The 22543-nt window shown below is 35.8% G+C and overlaps 1 protein-coding gene across 1 annotated transcript in view; it reads left to right on the top strand.

Annotated features, from left to right (window-relative positions):
- beat-IIIc (beaten path IIIc) overlaps positions 1-22343 on the top strand; it is a 187092-nt gene extending 164749 nt beyond the window's left edge. The window contains exons 3-6 of the mRNA XM_073082469.1: positions 13378-13592; positions 16898-17033; positions 19629-19888; positions 20440-22343. Coding sequence (XP_072938570.1) covers positions 13378-13592; positions 16898-17033; positions 19629-19888; positions 20440-20649 — 821 coding nt within the window. The 3' untranslated portion in view covers positions 20650-22343. The remainder of the gene's footprint in view (positions 1-13377; positions 13593-16897; positions 17034-19628; positions 19889-20439) is intronic.
- Positions 22344-22543: the final 200 nt, after the last annotated feature.

The following is a 22543-nucleotide window of genomic DNA, read 5'->3' as shown; positions in this document are numbered from 1 at the left end:
TTGTTCTACAGATGAACCAGTTACTTCTAACTTCCAGCGATATTATGAAAGGCTCTGAACTTATTGTTTCACTTCTGGTATATTCTCCACTGAAAGTTACGAGCTAAGTTTCCTGTACTTCGCAATATTTACAACACATCGGCTTCTGTTCACGTAATATTTTCAAAAAGATCCCCAATGGATGTGTTTTGAATAGTTACTGGTGTTTGCTAACATTTTGATGTTAACTTTTTCCTTTTAATATTCTTCTTTTACTTTCAGTTTAATACGTATCAGATATCTGGAAATGTGGAGTTTTTAAAAGGCGCTTAGATTATTAATTTGGTTTTAATTTGTAGAAATATAGGTGGACTTAATGCTATGTTTTTTATTGTGTGGTAAGTGGCTACTGCCACCTATCGAGATTAGCGATCAACCCCAGATAAGATAAGGTTCAGGTTCCTATCCAAAATCTCTAGTAGGAAGGTAATCTTGCTTGCATAGACACGTTGCTAGCGCTGAGGAGTAAGTTGGTAAGCGGAGCAGCGGTGGTGACTCCGGAGTCGAACCACGAAGGCGCTACCTTCAAAAGTTCAGTACAGAACTTATAGGCTACTTGATACACAGAACGAAAAAGAAGATACCTACCTCTCAAAGCCCAATTGCCCTAAGATACCAACGACCGGAAGTTACTTAGACATAACCGTAACAATATTCCTTATACCTCACAGGAGAAGAAGTTATTTCTCCGCTTACTTCCCATTTTGCATAAATAACAAACTTCAGGCTCTTTATTCCACATCTTGTGTAAACAACTAATATATTTCGGAACGATTCTCAGCCGGTATTGGGTGGGCTGGGAATTCTCAACGTACTGTGTACCGCTTCTCATTTTTATTTTAAACTTTTATAAAACCATTCTGGAACAATCTAGATACCGTGTGTTCTTGTTCCCGTGAGGTGTTGTGTGATCAAAAATGTTTTTGTTCATTTTTAGATATGATATGATTTCAGGCGGTAGAACTCCGGCGGCACCACCGCCACACCTATTTCTACCTAATGACAGCAGTGTTAGGCGCTGCTGTGTTCCGGTTTGAAGGGTGTGGTAAGGGAGACAGACCTTTCCAAGGCGTTCCAGTTTAGTCCTCAGGGGTAGCGGCGCATCTGTGGCCGACCTCAGAAAGGAATATCTAATCCTATCTGGGGTTGACTACAGATGTCCATGGGCGACAGTAGGCACTCATCAGATGGACTGCATGCTCGTCTGCTACTTCTATATTATAAAAAAAAGAAAATGTATCTAAGTACACAAAGAAAACATTTTTGTGAAATAGTGAAAAATCTTTTCAAGTTATAAGTAATTTCATACTTTGAGAGACTTAGAAGCCCTTTTTAGATGTTCTTATGAAGTTTTCAATTAAATCACAGTGAAGTGCCTTTATCTATTTTTTATATAAAAAGTCAATACTGATCTTACAGTCCATCTAATTAAATTGCCGTTTATAGGCATCTGTGACCTACTCCATACACATTAGAGGTTCTACCTGAAGCCAATCACAGATGTGTTGCCATTTTTGAGTAACACAGTGGCTTCGGCAGTGATACCCTAGTGGTTAAGAAACTCGGCCTCTCGATCGAGGGGTCCGGGGTTCAAATCCCAGGCAGAATTTTCAAAGTTATGTGCGTATTAGAAATCACTTGCTAAACGGTGAAGGAAAACATCGTGAGGAAACCTGCATACCTGAGACAATTATTAAAAAAAAACTCAAAGTTATGTGAAGTCTACCAATACGCACTTGACCAGCGCGGTGGACTATGGCCTAATCCTTCTCATTATGAGAGGAGACTCGTGCCCAGCAGTGGGACAGTAATGGATTGAGGATGATGATGAGGACAGTGGCTTTATACGTAAGTTAATATATTAAAGTTTGTTATGTAACCACTAAACAGAACATACATACCAATTTACGGGTATTAGTGTAATGAGTCAGTGTTGGCGCTGCAAAGGATTATAAAACCGTGAATTCGTAGTGGATTATATACAATTTAAATTTATTACAGAGTTGAACTCTGTTACAGAGTTGAAACTGAAGTTAAATGTGTTTCTATATTTCTGTTAAGGATGTTAAATATTATTGATTACTAGCTGACCCGGCAAGCGTTGTGTTGCCATTTAAATAAAAAAATGTTAAGGGTGAACAACCCTTACCACTTAGGGGTATGTAAAATAGATAGTACCCGATTCTCAGACCTACTGAATATGCATATAAAATTTGGTGAAAATCGGTAATGCCGTTTCATTGTGACACAAGAATTATATATATAAAATTACTAATTTCATTCTGTAAAGTTATTATACTTAAGTTATAGCTCCATCAAAATCATTTTAAACATGTAGCCGTATAAATCCCCGAACAAAATTTTATTAAAAAAAATATTTAGCGCAAAAATAGGTGGCTTCTGGAAGATAGTTAGGCTCGACTTGGCGGAGGCACTGCCGTGCCTCCTGATATTTTTATTGGATTTATGTGACTTCTAAAAAAGGCTGTTCTTAGCTAACTGTCTCACAAACTCTTACTTAATTTACTAGATTGCTGTATATTGCAACCCTTTTTGTTTTACTATCGACTCTTTTATCACAACCAGACCATACTTGCAGTACGCAGTTACACTCATCAGATACTAGCATAAAACAAAAGCCAGGCGAATAGCAATAATAATATGGAGATAACGTTATTTGTCAGCCATTTTTGATAGCAACGAAACAATACATAAGATCCTACTCGTATTACCGATACACCTGATGCCTCCATTACGTATTCGATGCGGGGATCACATTTTTTTTATTTACAATTCCTCGCTCGATTGGGGCAGGAAATGGGGAGCAGAGCCAACAAGCCGTTTAAGAAAATATTGTTTCATAAACATGCAAAATATGTCAGGTATTTAAGTGGTAAAGTAAGCGTCGTGGTGTTACCGCTATATTTATTTCAGGTTTATAACAGCAGTGGTGCGCTAGTGTGCTTTGGTTTGTAAGGTGTGCTTCTTTTATAGTAGCTTTATAGTAGTACAAGTAGCAAACGAATATACAGTCCATCTACGGTTAGTGGTCGAAGCGCCCCGTGGCCATTTTTAACCAACTCCTTAAAGACCAATTTTACTTTATGTCGATCACAGATGCTTTCGTTGAGGATTAAGATTTCATATGCATAAGTTTTTTCATATGAAAGTCAGACGGTGGCCACATCATTCCACCGCAGCGTAAGAACTTCATGCTAGAACATATTCATACGGGTTCCTTTAACTTTAAATCTTTCGAAACCTCTCGGTTCCGAACCTTTCGTAGTGAAGAAATACACTAAGAGTTACGATTTAATATTTAGGGAGCATCGTGTTTTTCACTACAGGGTACCATAAAGTAAATTGCATGCTCGTAAGCTACTTCTTTATAAATCAAAACTATGAAAAACACCTTAAGTTTTTACAATTACTGTAGATGTAAGTATGTTACATACCTACATACATACTCACACATACAAATATGTGGTTTCTGAGATGCGGCGTCTTAACTGCGTACTCAGAAGCTATTATCGAATATTGTTCTAATTACAAAGGAATTCCCGGCGTTAGTAACTAGCTAGGTGGTTAGTAAGACTGTTCTTGGTTGAATAATCATAGGGCTTTGAATATAGTTCTGTGAAATATGCTATAGAATATATATTTCTACTATTCTACTTATTTCTACTTCTACTTAAGCTGTTTAACTTAATGGTAAAGTGGTATTATTTCAATTAGGTGTTGTCGAGGAGTTTGTTTTTATTCGCATTTTTCGCATTTGTTGTACATTTTGGTGACAGGTTGAAAGGTTTAAAGTACAGATACTATAGATAATATCATGTATGTTAATATTGGCGACTAAATTAAGACGCCTTGTGCTAAAGAGTCATTACTTAAGCTTTAACCCAGTAGGGTTAAAAAGACAAAGACACGCAATAAAATCCGCTTTATTCCTTTTTCTATCAGGAGGTCAACGACATATCAGTCTATTTCTGAAAGAATCCTAAAGCTCACCTCTGCGCCCTATGAACAAAAATAATCTCTTAACATCAAAACTGTCATTTTACTACCATCGTGAAAAAAGTCACAATTTCATTTCAACCCCACAGTTGTCTCACCCCGAGTCAGGTTTGTGTTACGAGTACTACCCGAGCACACTTGTACACTCAGACACCATTATCCGATATTGCGTTAATTATGTTCGCTTTGCAGCTGTGCTTAACTTGCTGGCTGCATTGTAATGGATGGGGTTTATTTTGTTTGTGACTAGCTTATGTTAAGGCAGACACCTCAAGTCAATTAGTACTTGAAGTGAATTAGTACCTATTTTTTGTCGCCATGCTGTCAGGGTGCCTCCATGGACACTTGTAACCTATTGTATATAAAACAGGGGTTTTATCTGAAGTCGACCTGAGACGACTCCTGAGGACTAAGATGGCTACCTCATTTTATAATGAAGATTGACTTATGTCAACCGATTACTTCTTCACCCCTGTCAATCCTTCAACCGAATAGGTATTTCACGATGTAGATGCCCATAGCAACAGGGATCTTAACATCAGGCTCATTGACTAATACAATCTTATAAAAATACACATAACATTAAAATACATGCATATAACGTTTATTTATCATTCATCCAATTTTAATGGAGCAATATGGAAGCATACTCCATCACTCTGCGTCAAGTCGGGTCTTAATTAGTTATTCCAAAGCTTAAAACTCCAAAAAAGACTCGTAATATAATAAAGGTACATAAAACTAAAGTTTACAATAAAAATCATTTTGTTCTAAATAATTTGGATGTTATGTAAAATAGCCAATTTTACATCTTAACTGCGACATACAAATAGACAACAGGCACAATGCTATAAGATATTCGAAAGAATAGCGCAGATTGTATTGAAAGTGTTGTGCCAAGTGCACTTTGCAGCGAGCACTCGAACACTCAGACAGTATTATCCAATAGTGTGCTAATTGTGATTGTCTTTAGCGAGGTTACCTGTGCTTGAAAAAACACATTGCTTTTATCATTGATATTATGTAGGATTGTGATGTAGAATTCTGTGAAATTTTGATTAAACACATACTTTCAAATATTGCCGTGTAATGATATTTAGAAAAGATGCCTGACATTTATCATATGTATCCTTCAAGTGCAAAAGATACACTAAGGCACAAATCATTTTTTTATTTCGAGCAATTTGCTTGTTGGCTTAATTGGCTAATGCTCTATTGTGAATTCTACATATACGTAGATTATGTAATCATGCTCTAAGAAGTTTCAAAGGGTAGCACAGTTTGTGTGAAATGTGTGTTGTGCCAAGTGCACTTTGCAGCGAGCACTCGAACTCAGACAGTATTATCCAATAGTGAGCTAATTGTCTTTGCCTTTAGCTGTACCTTTGTGTGTTAATACTGGAAAGTTTAATCAAAGTGCCTTAATGTGAAGCAACAGACTGTTCTTGCCGTAGAAGTGTAGGATTGAGATTAAACACATGGTTTAAAAATTGCCGTGTTTTCAATTAAGCATTTTCAGAGAATATGAATTATATTTATATCATTCGAAATGTATCCTTTAAGTCCAAAAAATACGCTAACGAACGTAAAAATCTTTTTTTTTTATTTCAAGCAATTTGATTGTTGGCTAAATTGGTTAATTCTCTATCGTGAATGCTACATTTTTTTTTTTTTTTATAATATAAGAATAGTAGACGAGCATGCAGTCCACCTGATGTGGCTACTGCCGCCCATGGACATCTGTAATCAACCCCAGATAGGATTAGATATTCCTACCTGAGGTCGGCCACAGATGCGCCGCTACCCCTGAGGACTAAGCTGGAACGCCTCGGAAAAGTCTGTCTCCCTTACCACACCCTTCAAACCGGAACACAGCAGCGCCTAACACTGCTGTTATTAGGTAGAAATAGGTGTGGCGGTGGTGCCGCCGGAGTTGAACCACAAAGGGTTCTATCACCTTTAAATACATATACGTAGATAACGTCATCATGCTCTAAAAAGTTCCAAAGAGTAGCACAGTTTGTGTGAAATGTGTGTTGTGCCAAGTGCACTTTGCAGCGAGCACTCGAACTCAGACTATAGACTCAGAGTATTATCCAATAGTGAGCTAATTGTGTTTGTCTTTAGCGGGGTTACCTGTATGTGTACCAGTATTGTACTGGGGAGTTTATGATCAAAGTGCCTTAATGTGAAACAACAGATTGTACTCGTCATAGATGTGAAGGATTGTGATTTAGAAATCTGTGAAATTTTGGTTAAACACGTGGTATCGAAGATTATCATCCTTTTTAAATATTTTTATCAGAGAAGAGGAACAATTTTTGCAGCAATATCTCAGCAAATACTTATAGTAAAATCAATACACAAACAATTATTATTATTGTTTGCAGACTAAAGGTATGTCCTATATGAAAAGAAGCAGCGCTGCTAAAGCACCTCTTAAAAGCAGCAACATATTGCACCCTTATTATTACAAAAGAATTTTATTCTTCACATAACTTCTAAAACAACACCTATAGTCGTCACAATTTAATAGGCCCATTTTGACACATGCCATTCCAATGTCATTAATGTCTTAAACTAACTTTTTAGTAGGGAAATTACGACCACGTGACGGTTAGAGCTTGCAGATTCAAATCATTCGGAAGAAACCATAATCAATTAACTTTCAAATAATCGAAACGTAGAATTAGCAATAACTAATTATTTATCCCTTTTTCATTATAACAACAATAAAATAATCAACATTGTTTCTTAGTGAATGATAAAACGAAAAAAATACAGTTTACGACCGATGCTTCTAAAAAGGATTAAATTTTTAAATTACACTAGAATTTATTTTCTTTTCTCCTTTTTATTGAATATTTAGATGATTTATAAAAATATAGAATTCTGTTTACAAAATATTAAGTAATTTATACAATACGATGTGTGGTTGTAATCGATTTGTCGTAAAAATTGGTTTCTTTGGTTATCGATTTGTATATCACATGCTTAGAGCCTAGCGATGGCATGTGTCAAAATGGGCCTATTAAATTGTGACGACTATAACACTATTAACTAGGGGAACAATAACCCCAAACACCGTATCCTATACTATAAATTCCCTATCAGACACCTATCCTCACTATCGTATGCAAACTAACAAAAGGCTATCATAATGCCAGGCACACACTTCATTCCTATTTACACTTACAGCATAGTGGAGCTTTATTCAACGACTTTGAGCCGTTGTGTAAGACAGTCATCTAGGACAAAGCGCTTTGAATTACATTATCAAGTAGCGGAAATATGGCGTCAGCGGCTGGACGCGAGATAGTGCACGTCGCATCCTTCAGGCTCAGCCTCCTCGAAGCTCATTGTGGCTGTGGCGGTGGAAATGTAGCTCGGTTTGCATACTATGAATTTATTCAGCGCCATATCTTTTTTGATGTACACGTCACCCTATGACGTTACTTTCTTCTTACTTACTCACATCATCTTTATTCTTACTTAGATCTCACATTTCAAGACTACTTTGATTCGTCTAGTAAGTTTCAAACAATACGTTATATTCGACGAAATAATTATCATCGAAATTAATTTTTGGGTACTTTTGAAAACTTATTTTTTAATCTCCATGGTCTAAATACTAATTTGAGAGTATTTATAACCGACTTCCCAAAGAAAGAGTTTATTATATATATAATATAGGTATACTACTATAGATTTTATGCGTATACAGAGAGAATTCCATAATTATAAGTTGGTATAACTCATATTATACTCTTGGATCTTTATCCTTACCTATGACTACCCTTGCATATAGTCGATATATAGGTGGGGATAGTAATCACTGAAAACAGGTGTCGATTGTCGGTGACAGATATTGACATAAAGTTGCTCATGTGTTAAGTTCCTTAATCTTACCTTTCTCTTCCTTTTTATCCGTCTTCCCTCCCTTTCCTTTACTTTCCATCTACTTCTGTTATACAATTTCTGTTATCATCTAATGAAAATATTTCATACAACCATCTAACATTCCTATGCCATATTCGCAGGTAAAACGTAGGATATTTGCAAACCACTTACAAACAAAACACTTTGAAAGTCTGACTCAAATGTTCGTACGGGCTTTGAGGGAAATGGGAAACATAAAATAGCTCAAACCAAACGCGATGAAAATTGCCCAAATTAACGAGGCAATCTGTTTACTACTTGAAAATTTAACTTTCCAAGCGTAAATATACAAACGCCGTGTTCACCATAATCACCGTCCCAAACTAGGATTACGTCGTACCATTGTTACGGTTACCATGATTTTGGAAAAATCAGGACTGTTTTATATTTCATCCCAATAGAAAAACTTCAAGAAATCTATTTAATTTTATGCAGTCATTTTGGCTTCTATAACTCTAATATAATAAAACATGAAATTTATTCATGAGACTGATATTACTTAAAGAAATCTAATTAATTTTATGCAGTCACTGTCCATGGTCCACTGTCACTGTCCTGTGTTCAAAGTTACTAATCGTTGACAAGTAAATAAATGCCTAATAAATGTGTGTTTTACGTATTTAAATAACAGAGCAAAGCATTCCATAAAAGGCAGTTCATATACAACGAACACTACACAAGATTTTTACCTTCCGTAACAAAATTGGTCCGTATTTTCAAAAACACAAATTATGAACTATGGCCATGTGTGCGTTAATTGAAGTACTGATACCGTTCATTATTAGCATCCCCCGACACACGATGATACGAACACTTGGTCCGTGACTCCTTGGCTGTAAGCCAATCAGTTTTCATAGAGAAACGTACTTAGTTTCCTGACTTATAATACGCGTAAAGCAAAGCAATTTTGTTTAGAATCTCGCTTAACTTTTTGAAATATTTTTGAAAATAATGTATTCAACGTTATTTATTTTCGGCTTGGGAGCTAGACTATACTCTAACCTGTTTTGATTCTATCTATTCTATGAAATCTATATCCATCAAAGTAAGTGTACGTATATGTTATGAAACTAGTAACTATTGGTACTTATTTTTCTATATTCTGTTTAACACAGTTTGTCCTACTAATAACTTTGGGACGAAAAAAGACGTTAAATTTACTCTATACAAATGACGACCATTCTGGCTCAAGACGAATCCACGCCGACACTTATTACGCCGACAAAACCCTAAATAAAACAACAATAACTCTTTACAAACCTAACAAATTATTGTATAAAAAATACACAAAAACGGCGAATATAGCGTTCAAAGTTATCATCGCCGACAGTCGTTTACATGATTTTTAAGAATTATCAAAATTACTGTCCCGTTAAAACAAAACTCATGGTGTTCCTAGCTTGGCAACACTTAACGCCATAATACCGAGCCGTGCTTTGACCCTAATAAAGAGGCACCGTTTAAGTACCCTTGCAATGACGAAGTTGAGTTTCGAGCTTTCCTTTATTTTAAACTCCAAATTATTTCGGAAATCTTTGCTTTATCTAATGTTTATAGATAGGTATACTGTCATAGAAAAGTTATGTATAACCCATGAAATTTTTACGAAGATAAATAATTGAAGTATGCTTTAAATGTATAAGCGCTTTTTCTTTTGTGTAAATGTGTAGATTTTTTTATAATATAGGAGTAGCAGACAAGCATTCAGTTCACCTGATTGTAACTGCGACAGCCGTCAATGCACATCTGTAATCAACCCCATAAAAGATTAGATTCTTATTTGAGGTCGACTACAGATACGCCACTACCCCTGAGGACTAAGCTGGAATGCCTCGGAAAAGTATGCCCTTTCGAAACCATTCAAACCAGAACATAACACTTTTTAACACTGCTGTTATTAGGCAGAAATAAGGGAAACGATGGTGCCCCTGGAGTCGTACCATAGAGGGTTCTATTTACCATCTACCATCTTTGGATAACCTATCCTCAATTTAACATATAAAAGACTAATGCAAAGACCGACGAGGAACCACCGTCACAGCTTTTCTACTGTAAAATAGTTTTTGCGTTTCAGAGAATTAGTGTGTATGCCGTCTCACTTACATACGAAGTGACCACTATAGGCGACAATAGCCACATAACATCAGGTGGACTGCAAGCTCTTATGGTACTCGCATATTATAAATAAATTGGGGAATTAATTAATCTAATAAGGATAATGGGAGACTATTATCAAATTATTGCATTGTCATCGGACCTTGATACGTGTGCAAAGTTTCAAATTAATCAGAGTGGAAATTGGTTAAAATTGAACTCAAAGATTCCGTTACATATGTACATACATAGATACAACCCAAGCTAACAAAAGCGTGTTAAAAAGGTATAATCTGTTTTCGGTTTTCAAGATTATAAAAATATCTGGCAAACAAAGCGTATACCTGTCTATAATATTAAAACTCGAGGTGAATTGATACATTTTATATAGGTCACACATCACAGATCAACGATTCCGTAAATATCGTAAAAGCATTTCGAGGTTATTTAGGAAACGTAGGCGTAAGGGCGTTTTGCATTGGCTGATAACGGTAACGGTTTCGTCGCCGATATACTGGACCGATATTATATTAAAGCTGTTTTTATGCTATTAATTGTTATATCAGAGCTCTTTTTATGCTATTATTATTAAGGTTCACCAACCCACCTGATGGTAAGTGGCTACTGCCACCCATGGACAACTGTAATCAACCCAAATAGAACAGGATCCTATCTGAGGTTAGCCACAGATGCGCCGCTACCCCTTAGGACTAAGCTGGAACGCCTTAGACAAGTATGTCAACACAGCAACGATAAACACTGATGTTATGAGGCAGAATAGGTGTGGCGGTAGTGCCGCCGGAGTCGAACCACTAAGGTTTCTACCACCTTCAAAACTAAACGTAACACATATTAGACACGTTTACATCGTTATCCAACGAAATATATTGAGCGCCGCCTTCAGAACTCCATATGTACTAAACCAACATTTATTTGAATTACTTTTTACTTTGTTTTTGTTATTTTTTTATTAATCTAATTAATTAGAACGACCGAGGCCACTTACACTAACGAGACAGATCTAGTTTACAGACATCTCAGATAACGCTAAGTATACAAAGATAATCAGCTTCCAATCATCACAGTATTAACAGTACTGTGTTCCAAGTTGAAGGCCGTGGTAAGAAGAAACTTCAACAATGTTTATCAATCTAGTTTTAATAGCCTCGTGACACATTTGTGGCTGACCTCTGATAAAACTCCTTCTAATATATTTAATTTCGTTGATTATAAATATCTATTACAGTAACCTTACTATCGGATGGACTCACGCTCATTTAATCCTTCTATTCCTTAAAAGAAGCAACAATTGCGCTTTACATATTTCATTGTCCGATATCCGATATCCGAAGTGTCGTTATCGTGTCGGCGGTTGAAAAAGGGTTGTAATGTTAGACAAGAGAAATTGGTTATTTTATATTACAAGGGACTGAGTAAGAGTTTAAATAAATATAACTGTAGAAGTTTACTTTATGTGAATTATGGAGGAGTACGAAAGAGTTTGACTGTGTCGCCAGGTAATTTTGGCTGGTCTAATTAATTATACTTATAGAAAGTTTTCGCCAATTTGCATTGGGGCAACATGCTCCAGAGCTCCTTCGATTGTAAAGAAACCCGTCCCTACTAGCGGGTCACAAAAGGGGTGGGAGTCGCCGTGCGTGTAATATTTTAAAAATATTCTTTGAAGTCAATTCCCCGTATCTGAGAGACAAGGCCTTTCTGAAACAAACTTATAATGTATTTTTAATACATATTATTTATGTACGCGAATGTTATATTATACTTATTTATTTTAAGGAAAAATTGTCAAACAGCTCGCCCAAAAGTCGCATCCAAGATACGATTTTTTCGGCGTGGTCGTCAATCCATTGCTGTCTACAGCTCTTCTCTCCGAGTGAGTGACGTTCAGTTCATAGTCCACCGCGTTGACCAAATACGAGTCGGCGCTTTCACACATCTATGAAAACGTTTTTTTTAGAAATATCAGAAGTGTAGCTTTCTCCACTATGTTTTACTTAGTTGAAAAGCAAATGATAATTAATTTCTAAAGCGTACATAACATTGAAATATGTGTCTCGTGATTGAACCTCAGACTCCCCGATTGAGCCGTCCAACCACTATATGTATATATCACTAATTTCCATCACAAAACGTTAAAAGTAATAATATACCATCGCATTAGTTGCGCTTGTTGTCTTTATTCGCCAATTTACTTACATTTGCGCCGCCCGCGACTCGTAAAGTAATATTATCCACGCTGGGCGGGCAATAGTGCCTTTTACGGGCCGCGAGCGGGCGTCACATGGGAAATTATTTGACGTGCCGTTTAATGGATTTTTGCCTTCATAACATGCTACCTACAGGCAAATAAAAATATGAGTATACAAAGTACTTAAATATCTAGGTGGCGCAATATGTTAACGGTATTTGCGATGTCGATTTTCGTGTAATCTTATTGGCAATGTGACTAAGTAATCAAATCAAATCAATTTTTTTTTATTCAAAATAGGTTCTTTACAGAGCACTTTTTGAATGTCAATACAACCACCACTTCACAAGGTGTTTCGTTATGGAGAAGAAGCGGCGAAAGAAACTCCATAACACACATTTTAAAAAAAAATGTTTTGTAGTAGATATGACTTACAGTCGACTCAGACTTCACGTATCTGAATTGTATGGTTGAACATACAAACATCCATGTCGTACGGAGGTGTAATTCTAGAACTTTCTTCGTTTTTATTTACTTTATATTTTTTTGCTGTAGTTTGATCAACATCGGGTTGATTATTGGGTCGTAGGATAGCGGATAGATACGGACACTACGACTCGAATCTATTCAATCCATCTATGTTATTTCGCAAAGCAAAATTGTGATATACCTAGCTGTTGGATCAATTAAAAAACGTGGAAAATTTACGGTGGTGCGCCATGTAGGTCGTCAAACAGTTGAAAAAATATGGAGATCTCCACTGTTTTTATTTACTTGACTTAGCCTTAGCGACCGATCAATTTTTATCTATAGTTTAAATAAAGTTCTATCCACTGTGGTCACATCAAAATGTACTCCTCTTGACTTTCGGCGAAATATTCTGGTGTGTAAAAATCAGTTTGTTATTGCATTCTTAACTAATTACGTATGATTATTTTGAGCTTATAAGATAGGATACTTTTTATTCCGATAGGTCGCGCTATTATCAAGATCTAATACTTAAATGTGGATGTTTTCCCAATCCCACTAGTTCCATACATTAGTTAAATAGTTCTCTAACAAAAGTTACTCTTTTACAGAATACGGCGTCTCCAGCCTGGAGCTGTTAGAGCTCCGTGTACCCACACACGTGCCGCTGGGCACACGAGCCACGATGTCGTGCCGCTGGGCTCTAGGGCCCAGTGATGTGCTCTACTCCGTCAAGTGGTACAAGGATGGGAAGGAGTTCTTCAGACACGTGCCTCGTGACGTCGAACCACGCAGGAAGTTCCTGCTGCCAGGAGTTGATGTAGAGGTAACTGTACTGTATATTTACGAAGATGATATTCATGGTAAAAAAAAATCAAAGGTATGTGAATTCAACGAATACGCACTTGGCCTGCGCGGTGGACAATCATCTAATCCTTCTCATTCAGAGATGAGATCCGTGCCCAGCAGTGGGCCAGTAATAGGCTGATGATGATATTCATGGTATAGTACCATTTATAGGTATTAATGTTAGGTACTGACATTCGTTTAAGACGGCCTAACCGATTATTTATACCTTATAGCACCAATATACATAACATATTGTAGTGTAGAAGACTAACTTAGAATTGACGTAGCAGCCGAATCATTAAAAGTTCTACTTACCTTTAAAGTCGACTGCAGAATCGAATAAGTATTAATTGTTTCCACTACCTGACTTCAATAAAAGGAAGTACCTAACTAGTACTTAGTAAAAGTTTCGTAATTTTAGACCTAAAATGAATGAATGGTTCTGAATATACAAACAAAAAAGTTACTTAAATTTTATCGTACAACAATGTAATACCCAGGTCATTAAAACAACAATTTGTATAATAGTGTTTATTTAGTAAATTTTAGCGTGCCAATTATACTAAAACAACGTTACAGCTCAGTGACAAATGTATCCAATGCAAATTCATTACAAATACTTACTCGACAAATTAGCACGTAGAACACACGCTAGCAATGGCTTTCTGTGCCGGACGTAGCAGATCAAATATCAGTACCAGGGCCGGATTTAGGGAATGCCCCAGGGCCTCCATAAGAAAAGGGCTTTTAGTTAAGCAACTTTTTTTTTCAAATTGTCTTTTGTCGCATTTTTACCGAAATACTTGCACTTCACTAACAACTATTATTTTATTGTAATAAATTTATTTATAGGCAATACATGCCTGTATACTGATGTGAGGGAAAAAATGTTCCTTTTATTCAGAAAATAATTAGGGGCCTCCGCTCTACATTGCCTCAGGGCCCTACCTCCAAATCCGGCTCTGTCAGTCCGTACACAGTCTTGTAATTAAATTAATCCGGTTGCGAGTCGTTTACTTAGGTCCGAGAGGAAGCGTACACTTATCTTACACAAAACTGGAGCGGATATTGCATTGTGGAGTAGTCAACAAACTCGCGCTAGACGGAGCCATTTCGACTTTCCTTCAATTACCTGCCGGTCCCCACTTGAAACTTGCAAGTTGCACGTGAATGCGTGCATTAAACACTTATTGCTCCTCGCTGTTCCTGGTAACTTGTTCCTTGTTCCTCATTGTTGCAGTTTGTTCCTAGTGTGCTGTATTTTTCACAGGGGATTACCGGTACCGAATTTCGTCTGTTGCCTTCCTGTTATTAATTTTTGCTTATTAAAGCGCTGTGAGTAGTGTTCGAGCGAGCGGCATATGAGAACATTTATGAAGCGCGCAATTGGGTTTTACTGCACTGTTTCATCCATATTGAAGTGACGTCATATGGGCCTGGACATAAATTAGACTCCGTCCTTGTGATGTTACTTTCTGTAACTGTTTATATGAACATTTTAGCGTAGATTATAAGTTTTAAAACTTATTTATGATAGTGTTTTGGGCTTTCGGTATTATTGATGATTCGAATGTGAAGTACATTTTTAAAATAATATTTAGTAATTTTAAAAATACTATTTTTTTTAATTTTCATTTAAAAGCAGAAAAGAACATTTATTCGTAATAACGATCAACTTGACATTAGTAATAAAAGTACAAATCTAACAATTTCCACGTTTTTATTCAAATTATTTGAATGCAATACATGGATTACATATAATTACGTATGTCTGCAAAACCGTTCGTATGTGTCCAAAACAGAAGTGTAAAACCCGTTTTCAATCAATACCCGTTTGTTATTAATTCCGTGCTCATTAAGCCTTCAATTCCCTTTATTTTACAAAGTTTACATAAACAATACGTATTTAACATCAATATTCCGAGCCGTGATATTATCAACAAAAAATTAATCTTGTTAAGTAATGTCATTTAATCAACGCGAAGTGCGTTGCATGAAATCGGAAATACTCATTACTTTGTAGCGACACTTATATATATAAATTAAGAGAAATTAATTCGGACAACATAATAACCGATTGTTTGGACGGAAACGCTTGTCGTGAAATTAATCGAATTTAATGGCGCATGCCAGTACTTCAGATTATAAAATGAGAGGTATTTATCGATATTTTACTGAATATGAACATGAAAATATTTGCGATTTATTAAATTTATATATTGAGCTCGCGAAGAACTTGCCGTCATAAAATATTGGGAGTAGCGTAGTGCTTATTGATTTAAAAAAAAAATTAACAATAAATACAACCGACAAAGTAAAAAAAAAATTGAAATAAATGTTGGTTTAGTACATATTTCTGAAGTCGGCACTCAATATATTTCGTTTGATAACGATGTAAACAGCGTGTCTAATATGAGATATATTAGATGGGACCAACTTGAAGCAATTGTACACACACGAAATTAAAGGCATTATAACCACCTCCTTTTTGAAGTCGGTTAAAAAGAGGTTCATAAACGGCGAAGTTATGGCTGTTATATTTACATGGGTGGAGGAGTTCCCCTCATTTTCTCCAGAACCCATCGATGGATCCTAACCATATTTAAATGGGACCAACTTCCAGCTCGTCTCTATACAATAAAAAAAGAATTATTAAAATCGGTCCACTAACGGCGGAGTAATTCGTGTACATGCATAAAAAAAAAAAAAAGATGCCGGCCGAATTGATAACCACCTCCTTTTTGAAGTCGGTTAAAAATATGTTCTCAACTACACTGGACGCAGATGTTAAAATTATATTTACTATGTCTTGGAAGTAACTATTGGAAACTTGGAAGTAAAATGAAGGTACCTAATTAAATAATCTTGTTCATGTTGAATGATATTATTTGCGTATTCATCCTCTTGTAGAGAATTTCGGTGTTCTGAATTGATTTTTTAATTAATAGGTAGAAAAATCAATCCAAAACTCACTTCTGCACTTCACTTCTTTGATAAAAGATATATACATTTTGAAACACACATGTGAAACCTGAACCCTACATGTATAATTTCATCTAATGTTTCTAAAAGAGTCCAAACCAAATGTGTTCTGTGCGGAAACACTTCATGACGAAGATGATATTCCAGGAATAATTTATAAAAAATATAACAATATGCTCTGTTAAAGAAAGTAAAGACTCATGGTGATAATTCGGCAATAGGTAATAGCACAGACCTGTATTTGTTTAGATATAGGTCTGTGGGTAATAGGTAATTATCTAATGATATGCTCTGTTACAGAATTCGAGTCTAAACGGGTCAAATGTGACTCTAACCCCAGCGGTACTGGAGACGGGAGGCAGGTACCGCTGCGAAGTGTCTGGTGAACGACCACTCTTCCCCACTGTTTCTGACCATGCTGATATGGTCATTGTTGGTAAGATATTTTTTCAACCGAGGATTTTCATAATTTAGACGTGTCAAACGAGCATTCAGTCTACCTGATGTTAAGTGGCTACTGCCGCCCATGAACATTTGTAATCAACCCCTGCTAAGATTCGATGTTGGACGGATTAGAGGACTAATTTGGAACGCCTCGTTTAAGTATGTCTCCTTTACCATATACTTTAAAACGGAATACAACAGTACTTCACTAGGCAGAAATAGGTGTGGCGGTGGTGAACCTTCTGAACGTTTTAATGAGGCAATCGCTACAAACAATAATGAATATCTTATTTTGTTCGTAGTATCAGGCTAATGATCAGTGACTTAACTTCACCGATAGTCACTTCAAAAATTCAAGTTGGTATACAGCTGACGTATGACACAAACGGTGCCTAAATGACAGTGACCCGTAAGTGACGCCCACCGCGATATTCGTTTGTTTGGCGCGAAACTTTTGTACAGTTTGGAAAAAGCCAGTCGAAATACAGTTTTCAATACCATCTCGTTTGCTGAACGCTATTTTCCTTTGGTTTTCCTATGATTTGTGAACACTTTTATCAGGAATATGTATTTTTAGAAACCGAAGCCCATAATTATTTTTGTTACATTTTAGAAATTGAGTTTTAATTTAATTCACGATCCCTATTTTTTGTACCGGAAATTAAACCATGACCCTTTGAATCACAAATTGGATTGTGACGACTATTGTGCCAAACAACTTAATTATGCAAATAAGCAATTGGATTGGTAATACTAATTTTGATTAGATTTAAGCTTAAACGAGGCGTTTCATATAAGCCTGGACAGGAACGTAACTTCATGCAGCCGAAATGTATGTTCAGTAGATGTATGGGGCATTTCCCGCCTAACGGACAGGAACAAAAAAAAATAGATTCTGTATTTTGTTCATATTGGGGTCAATTATACTCTTAGTGGATAGGAATGTGAACAGACAATATTATTAGGACCTTGAATAAGTTCTCGCTTTTTTTTAAATTATTTAAAATACAATGCTTACAATGACATTACTCAAAGTATTGCCCATCATTAGAGACCACTTTCTCCCATCTCTCTGGTAGCAATTGAATCCCCCGTCGGAAAAATGAATCATCTTTCGAGGCAATCCATGAATCAAGCCATTTTTCGGCTTCTTCAAAAGAATGGAAGCGCTGCTCGCTTAAACCGTGCGCCATCGACCGAAACAAGTGGTAATCGGAGGGGGCTATGTCCGATGAATACGGCGGGCGGGGTAGAACTTCCCATTGAAGTGTTTCCAGGTAAGTTTTGACTGGTTTTGCCACATGTGGCCGAGCATTATCATGTAATAAAATCACTTTGTCGTGTCTCTGCTCGTATAGTGGCCGCTTTTCTTTCAGAGCGCGACTCAAACGCATCAACTGAAGTCGATAGCGAGCTCCCGTGATAGTTTCATTAGGTTTAAGCAGCTCATAATAAATTACGCCCCGCTGATCCCACCAAATGCAGAGAAGAAGCTTAAAACCATGGATATTTGGTTAGGGCGATGATGTTGATGCGTGACCCGGCATACCCCACGATTTTTTTCGCTTTGGATTGTCGTAGTGAATCCACTTTTCATCCCCAGTGACGATACGGTGCAGAAAACCTTTTCTCTTGTGTCGTTGAAGCAACAATTCACACATGAGAAAACGTCGCTCTACGTCTCTCGGCTTCAACTCATACGGCACCCAATGTCCTTGCTTTTGGATCATTCCTAACGCTTTTAAACGTTTTGAAACTGTTGACGCATCTACTTGTAACGTTTTCCCAAGCTCTACTAACGTCTGACATGGATCTTCTTCAAGCAATGCCTCCAATTCTTTGTCTTCAAATTTTGTCGGTGCTCCAGAACGCTCTTTGTCTTCAAGGTCAAAATCATTACTTTTGAAGCGCCTAAACCAGTCTCTGCACGTTGTATTCGACAAAGCATTGTCACCATATGTCTCAACGAGAATTCTGTGTGCTTCTGCTGCAGATTTTTTCTGAATAAAGCAGTGCAATAAAAATTCCCCGCAAAAACACTTTATTTGGTACAAAAGTACACATTTTCACAAAAGGCAAATAAATATGTAGTTGACGCTGTGGTAAACTCTATTCTACTATAATTTGAGGTTGCATATAGCACTACTTTGGTGATTCGTTACCGTACCAAATTCCAGGCACAGAGTGCCGCAACGCCATCTTTCAAAAAAAGGCGAGAACTTATTCAAGGTCCTATATTTTTTACATAGTGATTATTTGTCGAGTTATGAGCTTCTAAAGAATGGTAAAAATTGAAAACATGATTTTTTTAAAGTATTTTTTCGTGCTTTAAAAAAACGAAATAAAGTATTTAATAATAAACTTTGAAAAATAAATAAAAATACACGTTCAAAACCGGAAGTGAAATTTTCAAATTATTTTTTTAAAAACTTTTTTAATTTTTTTTTATCTGTTGCGGCAGTGACGTGCCATTAAGTGGACTTCAAGCTTATTTGCTACAAATTGATGGAAATACGTGTAGCGGTCAAACCTTACTGTTCCTCTTAGCAGATGTCAAATCACATGATAATATTTGTTTTTGCTCCAGCGCTACCCACAATGGGACCAACAATCACAGGCTCCCGGCTCCGATATCAGATCGGAGACCGGGTGCAGGTCAACTGCACTTCGGGCAGATCAAGACCGGCGACCAGGCTGGCCTGGTACGTGAATGGGGAACCAGCTCCGACTGGCGCATTGCTCGCACCATCGTATCACACCCATGAGGATGGGTTAGAGACCACTAGTTTGGGACTAGACTTCAAAGTTAAACCTAAGCACTTTAGGAAAGGAGACCTGAAACTTAAGGTACGTCTTACTTATTAAAAATGTGACTTATTGTTAGTATTGTGTAATTAACTTACTATTACTTTGATTTTTTTTAAACAAAGTGTAATTTTTTTAACAAAATTCATATAGGTAGGTATTAAATTAAAATTTATTTAAGTTAAGCTATACATTTTTCCGAAAATTGAAGTAAATTTGAAGAATCCAATAGTTTTAATTCGTTAAAATAATTAACGAGAATGTATATCAAAAAAAAATGTGAAATTAAAATCTTATTATTAAAATTTGTAATAATTATATTGATTACAGTGAAACATTACTATTCTACTATTTAATTTAGATTTCTGAGCAAGACCTTTTTGTAGGATATAATACAAACTCTATAGCACAGTGTCTGTATCCTAACAAGAATTTATTATTTCTCTTTGTTAGAGTTTCCCAACATCATAGTCGTTCAATTACTCTCCATTTATCTAGTTTCCAAGCAACCTTTCTGTAGGACATACAAGTGTTTAGCTCACAGTAAATGTGTCACAAAAAGATAGGTATTTATTGTGTTTCTTTGTTAACAGTGTCTCGCAACAATAGCCACAGTGTATTGGCGAAGTAACGAAGAAAGCGTTCAAGGAGAGAGGTTGAAGGGCTTCGCGAGGTCGCGGGAGCTGGCCGACGGCGCCTCCAGAGCTGACCGCGTGCAGGCCGCGGGCAGGTCTGACCACTGCGCCCTCTCGCTGGCTTTGGTACTACGGCTTCTGGTTTTTTGCATAGTTGCTATGAACTAGCTCTTCCAATAACATTCTTGGCTGTAATTTGGTTTGGGGAGTTCTCAAACTTGTTCACGAATATCTGTTCAGAAACGAAAACGGAATGTGATAAATGAGAATTGTTTTTATTCAATCCGCTACAAAAGGATTTGAGTAATTTTGACCTGCTTACTGATGATTTGTTGCGTCGATGTATCTAATTAAACTCTTTGACCAAAAAGGAGACAACAGATCGGCATTGCATTGAAGCAGTTGCAATTGTGTAAATGGCTTGTTTAATTTGAAATCTTTGGGACTTTTATATAATGTGGGATTCTGCAATATTTAATTCTACACGATTTCAATTTTTTTACAACAAAGTCATGTTTGAAATTCTGCTTTATACTAAATACAATTGACATTATTTGTATACCATGTGTGCGTAATTTGTTTATTCGATGCAAACCGGCAGATTTTAAGATACTTAAACATTATGTTTTAAAAGGATACGTCTTCATTTTTTGGTCTAAGTTTAAATTGTTAACCGCATTACAGTTCACATTATTTGTATTTCGACCCGACTTTCGTCGATAAATGTAAATACTCCCTTAGATGGATGTGATACGTAAAAATGTATTTAATTTTCAAATTATTTATTAGAGATTAATTAAATTGTAAAGTGCCATTATTCGTTCGATTTTGTGTTTATCTATCGTCACCTCACGTTCCAAAGAAATTGCTAACCAAAGTAGAGTGTCTGTGGACAATATACGTATTATTTCGTAAATATTTGCATTGATTTAATTTATAGATGCCACACGAGGAACAAAAAATATTAATGTTGTCTCTTTCACTCCTCTTGAAATTGCGGAATTACTTTCTCTTTCATGCAAATGATAGCGGGCTATTGTACTGGCACTGAATTATAGCGAAATTTTGAAGCATTTACACCACGGTTGTATCTATAATTTAAATCTGTGTTTTGTATATCATTTCATTACATTTAACTTTCCCTTGTTTAAATAATGTCATATCACGTTGCGTATGGACTTAAATTAGTACACAGTGAAAATAATAAATTGCATATCAAATAATTTCTATTTTGAGATAATCGTAAAGTTAGAGTGCGTAATAATCTATTGTAGTTAGGAAATCTAAAAAACTTGAAACTGGATAGTAAAGTTGTAGGGAGGCTTTACAGTCAATACATCTAAGTAGCAAAATGACCAAGTATTCAAAATGTTTCTTGGACAATACGTTTAATTGTTAAATTGCATTCTGTCCAAAATTCACATCCATTTTTTATGCACTAAAAAAATTTGTTCATTAGGAAATGTGATGTATAAAACTTTCGATAATTGGACACTTTGCTATAGGCAATTTTCTAAATAAACGTATTGTTTTTTATAGGCATTTTGGGTAACTGGACATTTTGCTATTTTGATCTATAAATTGTAAGATGTTGAGAGGTTTAGATACGCCAAATATTACAAAAATGTATAAATATCGCTGCTATATATTATAATATTATTATATTATCAACAAAATAATACGTACTTATGGATATTACTTACATTAGTATAAAGAACCACCAAATTGTAAATTTAAGTGGAAGTCAATTCATAATCGTAATAATAACTAGTTACAGTAGCTCTACTTAATATTTTTTACGTCATATAATCTTAAATAATTATTTTTTATTTTAAAATATATTATAATTTATTACAATTCAATTACGGTATGTTTCTTAATTAACAACTTTTTATATTTGTCAAATAAATATAAAACTTCATTTACATTTAATTGACAAAGAAAAAAAATGCGCAAAAAACTGTAATGAAATTTACGATTAGAAGCAGGGCGAATATTTATGTAAAATATATTTATGTAGTGTAAAGTAAATAAACATTATTAAAAACATTTTAAGTGTATT

The sequence above is a fragment of the Epargyreus clarus genome, unplaced genomic scaffold (assembly GCF_041222505.1).
Source record: "Epargyreus clarus isolate Ecla_fem2 unplaced genomic scaffold, WU_Ecla_fem_2.2 ptg000018l, whole genome shotgun sequence".
NCBI classification, from domain to species: Eukaryota; Metazoa; Arthropoda; class Insecta; order Lepidoptera; family Hesperiidae; genus Epargyreus; species Epargyreus clarus.
The sequence above is the reverse complement of the archived record's forward strand: the minus strand, read 5'-3'. Positions and strand labels throughout refer to the sequence as shown.